Source organism: Lepisma saccharinum, chromosome 1 (assembly GCF_977018435.1).
Source record: "Lepisma saccharinum chromosome 1, izLepSacc3.1, whole genome shotgun sequence".
Classification (NCBI taxonomy): domain Eukaryota; kingdom Metazoa; phylum Arthropoda; class Insecta; order Zygentoma; family Lepismatidae; genus Lepisma; species Lepisma saccharinum.
The window spans coordinates 142,591,779-142,607,924 of record NC_139229.1 but is presented as its reverse complement, the minus strand read 5'-3'; the positions used below and the strand labels follow the sequence as shown (position 1 = coordinate 142,607,924).

At 39.6% G+C, this 16,146-nt stretch overlaps 1 protein-coding gene across 1 annotated transcript; it reads right to left on the bottom strand.

Moving 5' to 3' along the window:
• Positions 1–6,662: 6,662 nt before the first annotated feature.
• On the bottom strand, positions 6,663–7,533 carry LOC145986331 (uncharacterized). Its single transcript, XM_083120222.1, is given in 2 exon segments — positions 6,663–7,191; positions 7,193–7,533. Coding segments are annotated over 2 exon segments (870 nt in total).
• Positions 7,534–16,146: the final 8,613 nt, after the last annotated feature.

The window sequence follows — 16,146 nt, the reverse complement described above, 5'->3', positions numbered from 1 at the left end:
AAAGCCCTTGATCCAAGCCATAAGAGTCTTTCTGCTTCCTCTACCCACCGTCGAACACAGCGCCATTTCCATGTGCAGCTGTGTGCAATTCCCAATTGTGTTCATGCCGCCCGTCCGACGCGAGTTACTCAGATAGAAAAGCTGCCTTAAGGAAGTAAATGGAAGGTAATGTGGCCCGGGAAAATTTGCTGTTTTGAAGAAATGGCTTTCAATGAATAAATACAGGGTCTCCGGAATGGGACTGACGGTTTTTAAAAGTGTGTGGTTTTAATATGGTTAGAGATATGGAAGAAAGAAAACATGCGTTTTGAAGGAAAACTCAAAAAGTTTTATTGGTATTACTTACAAGTCATTGTAACTCAGTATAACTCCACGTGAGCTCCATTTGTGACTCTGAGAATATCCAGCCTGAATTCAATCTCTCCACATATTCTGTAACATCTGAGGCGTGACAGAAGCAATCGCATTCCGAATACTGGTCATCAGTTCATTAAGGTTACGAACCTTTTCACCGGAATACACAATGTCTTTCACTTACCCCCACAGGAAAAAGTCCAGAGGGGTTACATCAGGAGAGTGTGGTGGCCACATAATTGGCCCATCACGGCCTATCCAACGTTCCGGAAATTCCGTATCAAGATACTCCCTCACTTGTAGGCTCCAATGTGGCGGGACACCATCCAATTGGAAAATCACTTGAGGTTGCAAATGTTGTAATTGGGGAACTGCAAAGTTTTGAAGCATGTCTAGGAACACATTTCCTGTTATGGTTTGCTCAATGAAAAAGAAGAGGCCTATAACTTCATTAAGTGTTAAAGCGCACCAAACATTCAATTTTGGACTGTCTCGGGAATGTTCGACATACTCATTCTCAGATCCCCATATCCTAACATTCTGTCTATTAATACAGCCAGACAAGTGAAAAGTTGCTTCATCTAAGAAAACAATGTTCAATAGAAAATTATGGTCATTATCAATCTTGTGTAGAATTTCATTGGCAAATTCTAACCTTTTTGGCTTGTCGTTAGGCTTAATTTCTTGCAACAATTGCAACTTACACGCGCGCAAACGTAATCGTTCATGTACCACATTGTGCACAGTTGACCTTGGAATTTCCAGCTGCCTGCTCGCTGCGCGAATTGACTTCCTCGGACTACGGTCTGACACACGCGATTTACCACGACTGTGAGGTTTCACTATACTCCCTGTCGATAAAAATTGTTCCTTCCACGCCTGGATACTGTTGCATGATGGAGGATCCTTGTGATAAACACGTCGGAAGTTTCGTTGCACTTGAACAACTTTTTGTCTCTGCAAACCACCACACGCATTGCGCCTTTTCGAGTACCGACGCCATTTTTCGTTTCGGCGATACTAGCGCCGTCACCGGTAGTCGTACAACTATGAAAATTTAATGAACAAAACTTGTTGAGTTTTCCTTCAAAATGTATGTTTTCTTTCTTCCCTATCTCTGCCCATATTAAAACCACACACTTTTAAAATCCGTCAGTCCCATTCCGGACACCCTGTATAATAAAAATCAATTCCATTGCACATTTATTTGGGTGCACTTGCGAGTGCGCGAACAGGCAGCAGTCGCTACTGGTAGTATCCACCTTTACAATTCCAGCCCCCTCAAAAATATAATACTGCATACGCCAGTGTGTCGATGACAGGAATATCCCCAATACTGCTCTTTCCAAGCAAACAACGTCCCACTAACAATACAAGGTATTCCTCGGCAGGATCCCTTTCATTGGAAAGTGTTCAGTGCAAAGTTTGCTTTCAGTTTTCAAAGTTATGTACCGCACTGAAATTCGACTGACAGATATGTTGTGTATTTTTAACAGCGGTGAAATAGTATGCTCCAATTAGACATATATCATACATTTCTGATAACGCAAATAAGAATTTTGAAATCTGGTTTAGGGTTTAATATAAAATAACAACATACTTGCACTGAAATACCACAGAAGTCGAATACCACCGGCGTACGCAGCGAGACCGATGGTGCTACAGCCATCTCCGAAATTAAAAAAAGAAAAAAAAATCAAAATTCTCAAGTGAAAGCAATAAAGAACTCGGGAAAAAGCAAAGTATTAAATGCAAATATCCCCCTTAAAATAAGCCCCGATAACCATTTTTGTCTTTGAAAAACTTTTAGAATAAAGGCTGAAAATGGTAATCATATTGAGTACCCTGCCCCCCCCCCCCCCAAGAAAGTAGCTATAGGTAAAATCCACTTTTATAATTCCTGCCAACGAAAAATCCTGCGTATGCTAATGACCTACAGAGAGACAAAATTTTCTGCTGAAATCAGTTTTTTTTTTTTAAAAAAAAAATAATCATTTCACGTTTTGTACAGCCTACCAACTGAGGGGGGTCCTCACTTATCGCACGTAAGCTTCTCAGTCAAGCTTCGTATTTCGTCTTCTGACGTCAGGTTAAATGCTTTCGTTATGTTAGGTTAAATGTAGTGTATTAATGCTAAGGGATTTAAAAAACTTAATGTAACAACGAAAGCATTCCGTCATACCCTTAAAAGGAAGGGGTCCATCTCGCTTGTCGTCTATCGTTTGTCGCTTGTTACTTCGATCTGAAAGCTGCCTATGACATCTTCAGAGGTGCATGTCAACATGTTCTTCCTTAGAACCACTGTTTCACAGACATTTCGGTACTGGCGAATATCACTTTTTTTTTTTGTAAAAAAGGTAAAGTGGTCCCCTGTGCATAGCACCACGCTATGAAGGCGTATAGGGGGTGTGGGGATAACGCCCCACACTTTCTTGATCCGGTCGTGGGTGGGGGTGATGTGATCAGCATCACGACCCTGACCGCCTTTAACCCCCCAGGGTTTCCCCCAGGTACCCATGTTATTCGACGCTGGGTGGACGCCGGGGCCGCTTCCATCGTTAGAAAAGTTCCCGGATTTGAACCGCCCGGGGATCGAACCCGGGACCTTTAGCATGGTAGTCAGACGCGTTACCGACTGAGCCACCGTGGCTTTGTACCGTATGTTTTGTTTTTTAACGAAAGATATATTCGGATAAAAAAATGTTGCTGAGGAAAATACAAGTTCAGCCAAACCTCAGAAATCCAACGCTGAACACCTTCGTACGATTTCTCGACACAAGAGGGTGCTGAACTCAACCTCAAGAATTGCGTGCAAGGCGAGTCATAAAAGCACTGGATAATACACTTGCGCTCACCCCTTAGCACTCTTCTCGCCTGTCATAAGCCGGATTATCTCCCGCGCTATCTTTTGAGGGAATTGATTGTTCTGGCTCCCCTTTCGCTTCCGGTCGGCCATTTCCGGCTATTTCCGGAGGAGTTATCACAGCTTTATAACGTGTCGCCGCAGCCTCTTCGCGTGCCGGGGATGGAGGGGGCTTGAATAGCACGTGACATGGATGTTGATTTTCCGCCCGTGTTATGGGGTGTTATGAATCGGTGTTAGTGAATAATTGCCTCTCCAAGGCGGTGGGAGGTCTTTAAGTAGTTACACACTCGTTTGTATGAAAAGGAATATTCTCGGTTTAATTTTTTTTCCAGCGTTGCCTCTCTAGAAGAATAATGACGTCAGGAAACATGAGTGAGGGCCATGCATATTTTCTTGGGACGGAGGGAACTCACATTTAATATGCCTCTTAATACCATATAAAAGTACGTAGTTGGTCCTCTTTAGTAGGCTGATGCTAGCCCCCTCGCGTAGTCCCTGGTTCCTGAAAGAAGAATTAGAAACTTCAGCAGACTACTAAAAGAAACGCATTTATATTTGGTGCCATATCCCCCATTACGAAATTTGTCTTTTGATTTCAAGAAAATAATTAAAGCTTAGGTGCCGTGGGCGAAGTGCAAAGTGATTGAAGCGCACCTGACTTCGTGGCCTTGACTGCACCTAACTTCCGGTTCGCGAAACCGGTCGTATGACTAAGATAGTAGAGTGGAGGGTTGTAGGTTAGGTTAGGTTAGGTTAGGTTAGGTTAGGCTATTAGTATTATTATTATAATTATAGTATAGAAACAATATTGTTATTGACTGATTAATAGATTTGGTGACTTAAGTTCACTTCATGCACAGTGAGGCTAACCCGGACTGAACCTGAGCCCGTGATTATTATTATTAGCATTACACCAGATTTTGTTGACAAACAAACTTGGTGAAGGTGCCTCGACTACTGTACATCATTCTAGTAATATACAAGTTGCTTGTACATAAGAATAACCCACGACCTGACCCACCGAACTCCCTTTGTGCACTTCGTCCACGGAATCAAAGCTTGACACCCACTAAGACGCCGGAAGTGTGTCAAACAGTTTCGCTTCCGGCGTCTCAGTGGGCGATAACCCTTATAAGATAACCTGCAGACTTCTAGCCGGAAATTTCGTGCTTCGGTTCCGCGCGATTCCCTGTAGTGGGCGTTACACCATTTGATATCAATAGAAGCAGACAACAGAGGTCCTATTTGCCGGAAATCTCCGTGTTTCGCCGCGTCTCAGTGAGCGCCAAGCTATACACTTTCCGAAAAGGGAGCCTGGAACATTCAATGGAAATGAAACATTTATAAAATACGCACAAAAGTCCATCATGTACTGAAATAAAAATTAAAAAGTGAGCATTTCGTTGTGGCATGAAGGCAAGCAGAGGATATGTGCATAAGACTTCAGAAAATGGTAAAAGTATTAAAGGAACATAATTATCCAACTTACTAAATTATCAAACAATATATATATATATATATATATGCTTACTTTCCTCCCACATTTAGTCGAATAAAAAGAGAATAATCAAGTTGAAGAACAAATCGTTATAGGGGAAAAGTTTGAAAATATTAATTGTAGAAGCAGTGAACAATTTGAATAATAAAGTTAGCAGTTTCTTTAAATAGATTCCGACTTGCAACGACATAGTACACAAGAACTTTCCATTTTCCTCGGAAAATTTATTCACATTCATGGAGCACCATCTGTCCTTATCTAATTAAAAAATGATTGCTTCTTTTACGGCGTAAATGAAACCGAAAGATGTTTTCTGTATTTAACTATTTGCGGTGTATTTTTCGGCTGCTTTTTTTAAACTTACATAAAAGCTTGAAATCCAAGTTCAACTTAGAACTTTTAATAAACTATTACCATGTGTATCGCTTGTAGCGGCGCCTAGCTTCAACATTAACATATGTCCGTTTTAAAGCAAGCGCAAAGATTACAAATACACATTGCGTGAGTGTGGGACATGCAGATATGGAAGACTTTCAAAATATAAAAAGCATAAAAATAAATGTAAAATTATAGTATTGCACACAGTGAAACAAACAGATGTCAGAATGTAACAGCGCGATAAGAAACGGATATGTAGCTCTAGTGTATTTTTATCCATTTACAACATTATAACTCAGTAGGCTAACTACATTTTACTTGTCTTGCACTCACTGTAAAACTTTTGAAATCAAAGTTTGTTGATTTTATGCCTGAACTGGATAATAATTGAGCATCGCCAAAGTTTAATTCGCTTAGTTGCTATTAACTTCTCGAAAGAAGCCCTCGCTCGGTGTGACGTCATCATTTGTAGGCATTTAGATTTTTCCTATGTTTTTGAAGAAGATAGTAAATATGAATGCAATTTGAGCCTCCTTGGTGTCAGAGTGCGTTAAGTGGTCTCACTATCGACCATTCTCATCTCCGCGATTTAACCTAAATTGGCATTAAACCGACGTAAAGTAAGAACCAATAGTTGAATGGATTTTTCAGCATTGATTTGTAAGACGACGAACGCATGCGAAGACTAGGACTTCGCCTTGAAGAAAACAGAAAAGACCATTTTAACACCCAGTCGAGAGTTAGGCGATTTTTCCACGGACACCTTCCGCCACAGCCAGAAATCTGCAGGAAATCTTTTCGCCGAGGTTGTCCGGAACGATGGGAAAACAGCAACATGGCGAGGATCGCAGAAAAAAAAGAAGCGGAGACGAAAGCACGACAAATGAGGTAAAAGCAAACTGGAGGGGAGAGTAAGCAACGTGGAAGGGAATTGATATTTGATAGTGGAATAGAGGGGAAGGGGGGGGGGATTGCCATCCAAGTTTCGGAACACATTTTGCGTACCGTAGCACCCTCGGATTTACATAGTGCTGTGCGAGAAGTGAATGTTTGAAATTTAGTTACATGCAAAGGAGTTTACACGCAGGTCGGCCCATTACGGGTAGTGAACAGGCATTGGTTTGCTAGGAATGACCTCAAGGAGAGCAGCTGAGTGATGTTTTCAAGTTTCGTGAAATACGGTACAGAGATTCTGTGCGCAGCCAGAAATGTTTGTGGGAAATTGTCAGGAAGACAATAGGAATGCAAGCATGGAATAAAGCATACTACTCCAATATGCAATTATTACCTACAGGGCGCATAGGCTATTTGAGGACATTTATGTAAATTTTGAAAAATAATCGTATCTCTTCCAAAATCAAATATATTTTCCTGAAAATTGGTACACATGAGAAACTAAACCTTCTGAATAGGTTTATTCTATAAAATCGCCTTCAGCCTCAATAACTTTCTCGAGACGGGACCGAAAGCGTTGACAGGCCTGAATCAGGTGGTAGGCCTATTTGTTTTTTTTCCGACATCACCTTGACAATGACTGCCTTCAATGATTCTTTGGTGTTGTGTCTTTCAACAACGCTCCACACATAACAGTCCCAAGGGATTAAGATTTGGAGAGTCAGGGGGCCACAAGTTGGGTGTGATATGGTCAAGGAGATTGTCTGACATCCATTCTTGGGTAATGTGAGCCTTATGAGAAGGAGCAGAGTCCTGTTGAAATACGTACGACCTGTCATTGCGTAAACTGGCTATCCAGGGCTTTAAAAAACTGCAGAACCTCAATGTAGGCTGCAGCATTAACTCGAAGACCCTATGGAAAGAAGTGAGGTGGCATGACGTGTCCTTGTTACTCACAACTCCTAAAACCATCACAGTTGCTGGAAACTTGGTATACATAACTCTGAGAACTTCAGAAGGATCCTTACATAACCATCTGTCATTTCGGCGATTGACCTTTTGGTCTTGATCAAAGATTTTCTCACCAGAGAAAATCCACAGCATGCCATGTTCCTCAGGGTTTTTGACTTTGGTGAGTAACCGTTGTGCACGGATCAGACGATTCTCTTTTGTTTTTGCAGACATGACTTGCATACGACTTGTATCGAATGTCTTCATGAACCAATGTTCGAATTGTGCCCTCTGACACCTTGAGTTCCTTTGCAATAGCCCTCATTGACTTTCCGGGGGTATGATTGATAATTTCCTGAACCTTTCGGACAAATTCTGGTGTCCTGATAATGTCAGAACGTCGAGAATGTCTTTTTCGCTTCGAAACTCTTGAAACATTCCAACCAGAGGCTTCCAACTCTTTCCGAAATTTATGGACAAATGATCTGGCAACATTCAGGAACCTAACAATTTCTAAATCCTTGTGTTTTGCATGTAAGGCCACAATCACAGCGCTTTTTTTCATTTCCTGAGTTAATATAGGTTCAGTCATCGTATACCCGCAACAAAAACGACACATTAATAAGGTATATACATTGAAAATGTGGTGTCCTCAAATAGCCTGTGCACCCTGTATAATTTTATTTGATCCGCAATTGGCTATCAGCCCCTCCTTTCGGTACGCTCCTGATCACATTTCGTCATACTTATGGTACGACCATATGTAAAGGCCTGCACAAGACCTGGAGCAGACCCGTTCGCGAGACATCGCTCCTGAAATGCCATGCAACCTGCGCAACACCCTCGCTTGAGCAGCTTGTATGCCCACCTGCACAGATCGTTCCTGGCAGGCATTGTAGACCCGCCGGGTACCCGCAGTCTTACGATACCTAGTAGGTCTCAGTTCGTTCTTTCCATCAACTGCAGACCCCTCCCTCTGCATGACGTAGTTGCTTCGAGTAGAAACTGCACCTGGCCCACACCGTTCTGCAGTGTTGCCAACTGCAATAGATTTTCACTACTTAAAAAAGGGAACTCGAAGCTTCGTAAGCCACATCACCAATGAAATGAGATTTACGAATGTTGCTACCCCCCCCCCCCCACACACACACACACACATTGAAATAGGTTTTCCGTGGCACAGGATCCATAAGTATATGTCGTAAACAACCAATATACGTATATATAGTGATAGGGTAACTTCGGTGAATAACGCTAGGCGGGAAATAACGCCATTTCAAAGTTTCAACTCTGAAAACATGGACGCATGTAAAGTTAAGGTGTGACTCACCGTTGTGACATAAACAATGGTGCCTGGCAGCATTGCTGATAAGAACGGTTGCCATTGTCGAGCCTTTATTTAAGAGAAACACTTTGAACAGTGTAGACGTTTGAGTTGAGTTTCGAGGAAAAAGAGTCCACATTTTCATCGCGCCGACAAAGGTGAGTGTTTTTCTATTGTAGGATTAGATTTTAAATGTTAACAATGCTGTACGTACACAATACGTTTATTACGTAAGTGAATGATGTGTGTACGGTTTTCATGGTCGGTGTCGTAAGTTTAGAACAGTTGGTTAAACTACAGTCTGTTGTTTCGGGAAATAACGCCATCATCGTGTCGGGGTATAACGCCACTCAATTTAAACTCAAATTTAAGGAAATGTTGATTTCGAAAATAGGTTTATCCTTGCTCAGTTACTTTCGAGGCGTACAGATATTTATTCTCGGCTAATTTCCTCTTTCAAATGGCGAGGAAATGTAGAAATATACGGGCCAAATGGTCAGTGGATGACTTGAGGCAAGCTATGGCGGCCATCAAACAAGGGATAGAAGATAGCATGTGCTGCACGTTCCTCGCAGAACTTTGAGGGACTGGGTATCCCGAAAAGACAAAAAAAGACTTTTTTTTCTAATAACTTACTACAGTAATTATTTTTCCTAGTACAGTTTAGTGAAGAAAATGTGAATGTTTTACTTGTAATTAGGATAATGTGAATGTTTTACTTGTAATTATGAACATGGCGTTATTACCCGACAGGTCTGGAAATAACGCCATTTTGCATTAACACAGAATTTAGTATTTTATTGCTTTCATTATAACAGTGCAATCAATATTTTATTATTACACAATAGAGGAAAGTTCATTCTCCTATACATGTAACTTTCATGTTCCTAACAATAAAAATGTATGAGTTCTAGAACGAAATGACCAATTGGTGGCGTTAATCACCGAAGTTACCCTATAGGACAGGACTGAAACATGTCACGTTCGACGCTGAGGTCGCGAGTCGACCAACACACTGTTCTACTGCGAACACCAGGGCCGTAGCCAGCCAGGGCCATTGCCGTTACCCTCGTTTGGGGGGTAGGGCCAAGTACTTGGATAAACGTGCCAACAAGAACAATCACAATAATAGTAATAAAGTAGCATGAAAGGCATTATAATCCTCATAAATCACGCAAAAAGGGGGTAGAAGTCGGTTCTCACGCGCATTTGTGTTGAAACAGAGGATTAGAAATATTTTTTTCAACACGTCAATTTCACATTAGCTAATAATGGAAAACAAGCACACAAACTGTTTTTGAAAGAAAGAAAGTGCATGATAAATGCATTCCGAATGTACATACATATGGCATGTAAAATTTCCATCTACAATATTTTCTTTTCACATGGAGCGACGTATTACATAATCAATTCATCCAACTCGTAACAAACCAACATTAATAGCAAATAATATCACGGGCCGCCATAGCATTCTCTGTTTTAAAACTTTTCTCACTTAGATCGTTCGGCGCTCAGGGCCGACTCCTGCTACCCCTTTGCTACGGCATTGAACTTGATGAGACTGGATAATATTTTATAATATATTTCTACTTTCATAAAATTTGAAATCAAGGGGTTGCAATTACCCCCCCCCCCCATTCCCCCTCTGCAGGTGCCCTTGGCCGTCTGGAAGGAAAATGCAAGAAAAATATGAAAATTAATTCCATCTTGAGTACCCTTTAGCCCTGCTACTCTTAAATTCTGCTAGTCTGCTTTTTCTTGTACTTTAATGTTTGACCCCCACCCTGACCCTTCCGCTAGACTTAATTTCCGTCCAAGCTTGTGAGCAATGCACCCTACCCCCTCTGGTTGCGCCACTGCGTGCCTGGTTAAGGCACCATGCAATGAAAAGCAATTAGTTTTCAGTGAGGAGATTTTTGTTTGCTCGATCATTCATTTAAATAAATGAAGCTGTAATACTGCGTGCATTTCCTGGCAATAAGATAAAAACTGCTTACGCTGAACTGAAATCGCTAAGTATATAAATTCTCCTTGGAGGAGAGAGCTCCTCCTAGGACCTCGTAGGATTTACGAGCTACGTAAGTAGGCAACACTGGCTGAAGCTGTCCATGAGGTGATGAAACACCTGGAGCGACACGCTGCCGGAGGGCTGTTTCCTTCCAGCAGGTTTTGCAGGCGCCCGGGTCTTGTTGAATGCCCAGTTACCTTGTAAGCGCAGAGCGCCTGGAAGACGAAGAACCCGGGTAAAGACGCAAGTCGACTCGTTGCCGTGGGCAGGCTAGCAGGTATACCTGTCCTCACGGGCAAGCGGGCAGTGGGTAGGTAAAATGCAGACTATGCTGGCCTCTAACCATATGGTCGACTTGACGTGGTGCAGTGCCGTGATATCAAAATGAGATAGAAACAGATTATCATGTGAGCAATTTAATACTTTTATTCTAACCAATATTTACACAGTTTTTATGTAAACAATATATAGCACTACTTCGTGATCTGTAGGAATTAGCGAATACAGAGTGAAAATAGGAATACTGGGTTCCAATTCCAGAAAAGTAATAGGTGTTTATTATATCATTCCATTATAGTGATAAATTTTACGTTGTAAAGATACGGCGAATAGTGGGGAAACGAAGAAACCATAACCTTTTCTTCTATTTAAAATATATGCTATATAAAGTATTAAGGTCGTTATTTATTTATTTATGTAATTTTGATTTGAAATGTAGATTATCACCACAATATCTCAATACAGAATTAGGAAAAAATAATTATTTTAATTGGCACTCGATATTACAATAGTTACAAAATATCCATCCATTAGCCTATCTTTTACACCGATGCTGATATAAAATATACATTAAATGTAATGTAAGAGAAACCTAGTCTAGGTATTCTACATCTACATCGTCCTTGTTGATCCGCGCCTGCTATCCGAATATCCCAGCAACAATAGTAACGTCTCCTCTCTACCAGATATTATTCCCCGTCTGATTATTACAGTAAAAATTACTGTAGATATCCGTATTTTGTTATCAAGAATTACTTAATAGTACTTTTTGGTTGTTAATGTGTAGAAAGAGTAATATATTGGTAAATTTAATGCAAAATGTTCATAGGATGTTAAATTCTACACAGTTCCAATCTTTATTGTTTCTCATATTAAATACTTGCACAAGAATAGAGAGTTGATTAACTTTTTTGGTAGATCCGTACGTTCATTTAGAAGATTCCATTAGAAAAACAACTAAACTTTATATAGAGATACATAAATATATATGTAAAATGAAAATTTAGCGATAGAACATGTAGCTTTGGGATTATATTTGTATAAGGAAAGGAATGACATGGACAATAAACAGCTTACGATTCTGGTACTTCTAGATTTTACAAAAGCTTTTCAAACCATTGATCATGAAATTCTACTCGTTAAATTATCATCGTTATTCAATTTTTCCGACTCCGCGGTTAATTGGTTATGCTCCGATCTACAAGAACGTCAACAATGTGTCGTTGACCTGTATGGAAAATCTTCGTGGAGAAACATTCTTTCTGGTGTTCCTCAAGGCAGTGTACTCGGCCCCCTCTTATTTGCTCTGTACCTAGGTATATAAACGACCTCCCAATACCATATCTAGGCCGACGATTTTCAGTTATATTTCTCTTTCCCCCCGCAAGAAATACTGCATGCAATAGAAATTGTGAACAGTGACCTTAAACAAATAAGTACTTGGTCTGCACACCATGGCTTGCATCTAAACCCGACTAAAACCCAGTGTATTCTTGTAGGTTCCCCTAGAATTTTGAGCAAAATAGATAAATCTAGCTTCCCTAAACTCAACGTAAATTATACGCATCTGCCCTTCTCCACTACTGTTACGAATCTGGGTGTGATACTCAACCTCCATCTCACCTGGGCAGAGCACGTTAGCTCGGTATCTAGAAGAGCTTTCGGTGCATTGCATTCACTTTATCGGCTCAAAAACTTCCTCCCTGAACGCATAAAAATTAAACTGGTCCAGTCTCTTGTCTTTCCCATCGTCGACTATTGCGACATTGCTTTCTTGGGTGTCAATCACGAGCAAGCTAAACGACTGCATGAAATCCAAAATGCCTGCATTCGTTTCGTTTTCGATCTAAAATATTCAGAGCATTTGACATCGTACTTTGCGAAGGTCGAGTGGCTTAAATTAAGCGATAAACGTAATTTTCATAAGTTCATTTTACTGTACAAAATCCTCCAAATAAAAGACCCGCAATATCTCTATAACCAATTTCAACATCTTTCCGACTTTCGCAGCCGCAACACCAGATCGCGCGAAAGGTCTGCTCTCCATTCCACTCCACAAATCAAACTTTTATGCAAATTATTTTACTGTTACCTTAGCAGGCCTTTGGAACAAATTGCCACCTAAATTCATCTTTCTTCTTCAATTGTGACGTTAAAAAAATTGTTAAAGTTACACATATTAGGCTATATAATGAAAATTAAATGTTTGTTTCCCTAATAATATGGCGGGTGCAGAGAATGATGAAGGACGTAAGGCACAAAAATGATTTAACGTAATATTTAAGGTGAATTGTCTTCAAAGTATACCGTTTTGGACTGTGCTTAAGTAAGTGCAGTGTTATGTATTTGCTTGTACAGTAACGGACACTTCTGGGCTGTAACGACCCTATTGAAGAAGCACTCAAGCAAGCCATCCATGTCTGCCCACCAAGCGCCTTGTGACTAGACAACCCAAACAACATTGTAATTCTGCGGCTTGTATACCAGTCACGGGTATACATTTCTGTAAATTGAGCAGTGATGCCAAAGAGAAATACGAGATGAAGATTGTCGGAAGTAATGTCTCGTGTTCTCGACGTGTTCTCGACATGGAATAATACTCGGTCCAAGTTACGTTCCTTTATTTAATGTTGTTTGGTAACGAACCTGACGGACTGGGTTTATATTTTTACTCCTTGCATTACACTAAGTTCTATATTTTACAGTTATATTAATGCTTTGAACGAAAATAATACCTAGAACAACGTCCAACACACGTTCACACCACTCTTGTCACACACATGCACGTGAAAACGCACACACAAAGCTAAGTTTTAACTTCCAAGTGAATGTCCAAATGACAGTAAACGGAGAAGCATGATGTGCGAAACATGTGATATTTCACAGAAAGAATGCGTCTATTTTTGACATACGTGGTTTTTATAAATAGAGAACGAGACAATTATCAGAAATTAAGATGCATTTGCTTTTTCATTTGCTGAGGAAGGAAACAGACTGACTGGAAAAAAGAAAATGTAGTGCTATTGATTGTGTGTTGGTTAGCGTGCAGAGATTTCGTCAGCGAGGCCTGGGTTCGATCCCCACCATGGGCAAACTTTTTTTATTATTTTCTTGCAGTGAACAAGTTTATTATATTGTTTTCTTGACTTTTTAACGAAAGGATACACATCAAATTTAATATTTTAATCTGTCCTTTCATTCTTCTAATAGGTTCTCTATCACAAGGTATATAGAGATTCTCTATCTTGGCTAAGGATATTTTCTCAATAGTTCCGTGGCTACGATTCTCCAGTCCCTTCCACCCACTTATGTATTTACTTTCTTCATATCTACTCACGAAATACCATGAATCTAACCAAAACACGCAGATCTAGTTAGAACAAGAAACACACCTCGCATCGAAGGTTCCAGGTTTGAGTTCTGGATTGCGAGGGTGGATTATTCCTGTGTGTCTATTTATCATCTTCGTCTAAAAAATATTCCTCACTATTCCCGTGATTAACTTAAGGAGAGACCAAAGCTACTCAAATAACAAAAGTACAGAAAAAGCAAGACACACCTGGCTACGCATGTTATACCTTGGGAATTAGCAACCTGAAAATAAACTTTCGTTTTGGTGGACTACTTGCAAAATCGTTTCGTGTTGTCTCGTTTGGAGTGTTGGTTAGCGTGTTGGACTAACATGCGGTCAAGCTGAGTTCGAGCCCAGCGGAAGGTACTTTTTTTGTCTAATCTCATCCAACCTTATTTATAAAATTGAGGTTCCTTCAAAACCTTTTGAATTACATGCCACTTCGTATGTTGGCAATCTGAAAGCAGCAAAGATGAAAAGTAATACCATTTTTTATTATTCCCAGAAAATGACAATGAGACCATTAATAACTGTTTTTGCAATGTGATATTGATATCATATATTGAAATACTAAAAATGGAGAATTTCGCTTAAACCAACTTATAAATTATCATATCCTGATGTAAGATGCACGATCAGAAAGCCTGAATGTTGCATTCAACACTGCAGAGCACTAACTAACTAACTAACTAACTCTTTAGCCTTCTTAAACCCGAAGGTTCATGGCTGCACCAACACAGGCCTTCCATCTGTCCCTATCCTGAGCAAGATCTATATACTCTTTTCCATCCCTACCGATTTCATTTAGGTCCATCTCAACGTAGTCCCTCCATCTTCGCCTTGGCCTTCCTATAGGTCTCTTACCATCAGGTTTCCCAACAAGAATCGTGTGAACTCCTCTTTCCTCTCCCATTCGTGCCACATGGCCTGCCCACCTAAGTCTTCTTCATTTAATTATTCTAATAATATCTGGACATGAATACAAATTATGTAACATTCTCCACTCACCTGTCTCCTCATCCCTTTTAGGTCCAAAGATTTTCCTAAGGATCTTATTTTCAAATACTCTCAATTTATGTTCCTCTTTCAATGTAAGGGACCAAGTTTCGCATCCATATAACACTACAGGCAAAATTACTGTTTTGTATATTTTTACTTTTAGTTTCTTAGATATTAAACGAGAAGACAAAAGTATATGAAGAGAAAATTAACATGCATTTCCTGAATTAAACCTACTTTTTATTTCCTCCTTAATATAATTTTCATTTGTTAATATTACTCCTAAGTATTTGAATTTGATAACTGGTTCAAACGAGTTGTTATCAATAATTAGATTTTGATTATTACCTAACACTTGGTTTCGGCCTGTAAGCATATATTTTGTTTTCTCTTTGATAACTTCCAAACCTATCTCTTTAGCAGTTTTGAAAAATATTTTAGCATTATTCTTAATTGTATTCACATCATCCCCCAGTAAGTCTACATCATCTGCATATGCTAACAACTGAGTCACACCATTTAATTTTAGTCCTTCTTTAGATTATTTTACCTTCCTAACAGCATATTCTAAGGCAAAATTAAAGAGCAGTGGGGATAATGCATCTCCTTGTTTTAATCCATCATGAATTGTAAATTTGTCAGACACATTAATACCCACACGAATTTTAATTTCTGTTTCACTGTTGCATACTTTTATCATATTAACAAATTTCTTAGGTATTCCAAACTCGACTAATATATTATATAATTTATGTCTTTTGACCGAATCATATGCATTTTTGAAATCAGTGAATAGCTGATGGACATTTTGATTATATTCCCACGTTTTCTCAAGTGTCTATCTGATGTGAAAAATTTGATCTGTAGTTGACCTGTCACGTTTAATGTAATTACATAAACTGCAATTACTACACAAAACTGCAGAGAACAATGCATTATTTTTTAACAGCTTACAATGCATGACTTATGAATAGTGAAATTTATTTTCGTACTATAATAGGAATGTAGTTATTGATATAAATAAACAAGAGAGAAGAACTAATGATGAACTAAAATTGTAAACTAAAATAAAATATCTAAGTTTCTCAGAAAGAAGCACACAAGTCACACACTACGAATATCTGTTGATTTCATCTAAGAAGGAGAGGCTACGGTTTGGGACGGGACTTTCTATAGTGGTACGGTTCCCTGAAGTTTTTTTTATTATTGAATTAAAGGAATACACCTACTTGTCAGCATCCCC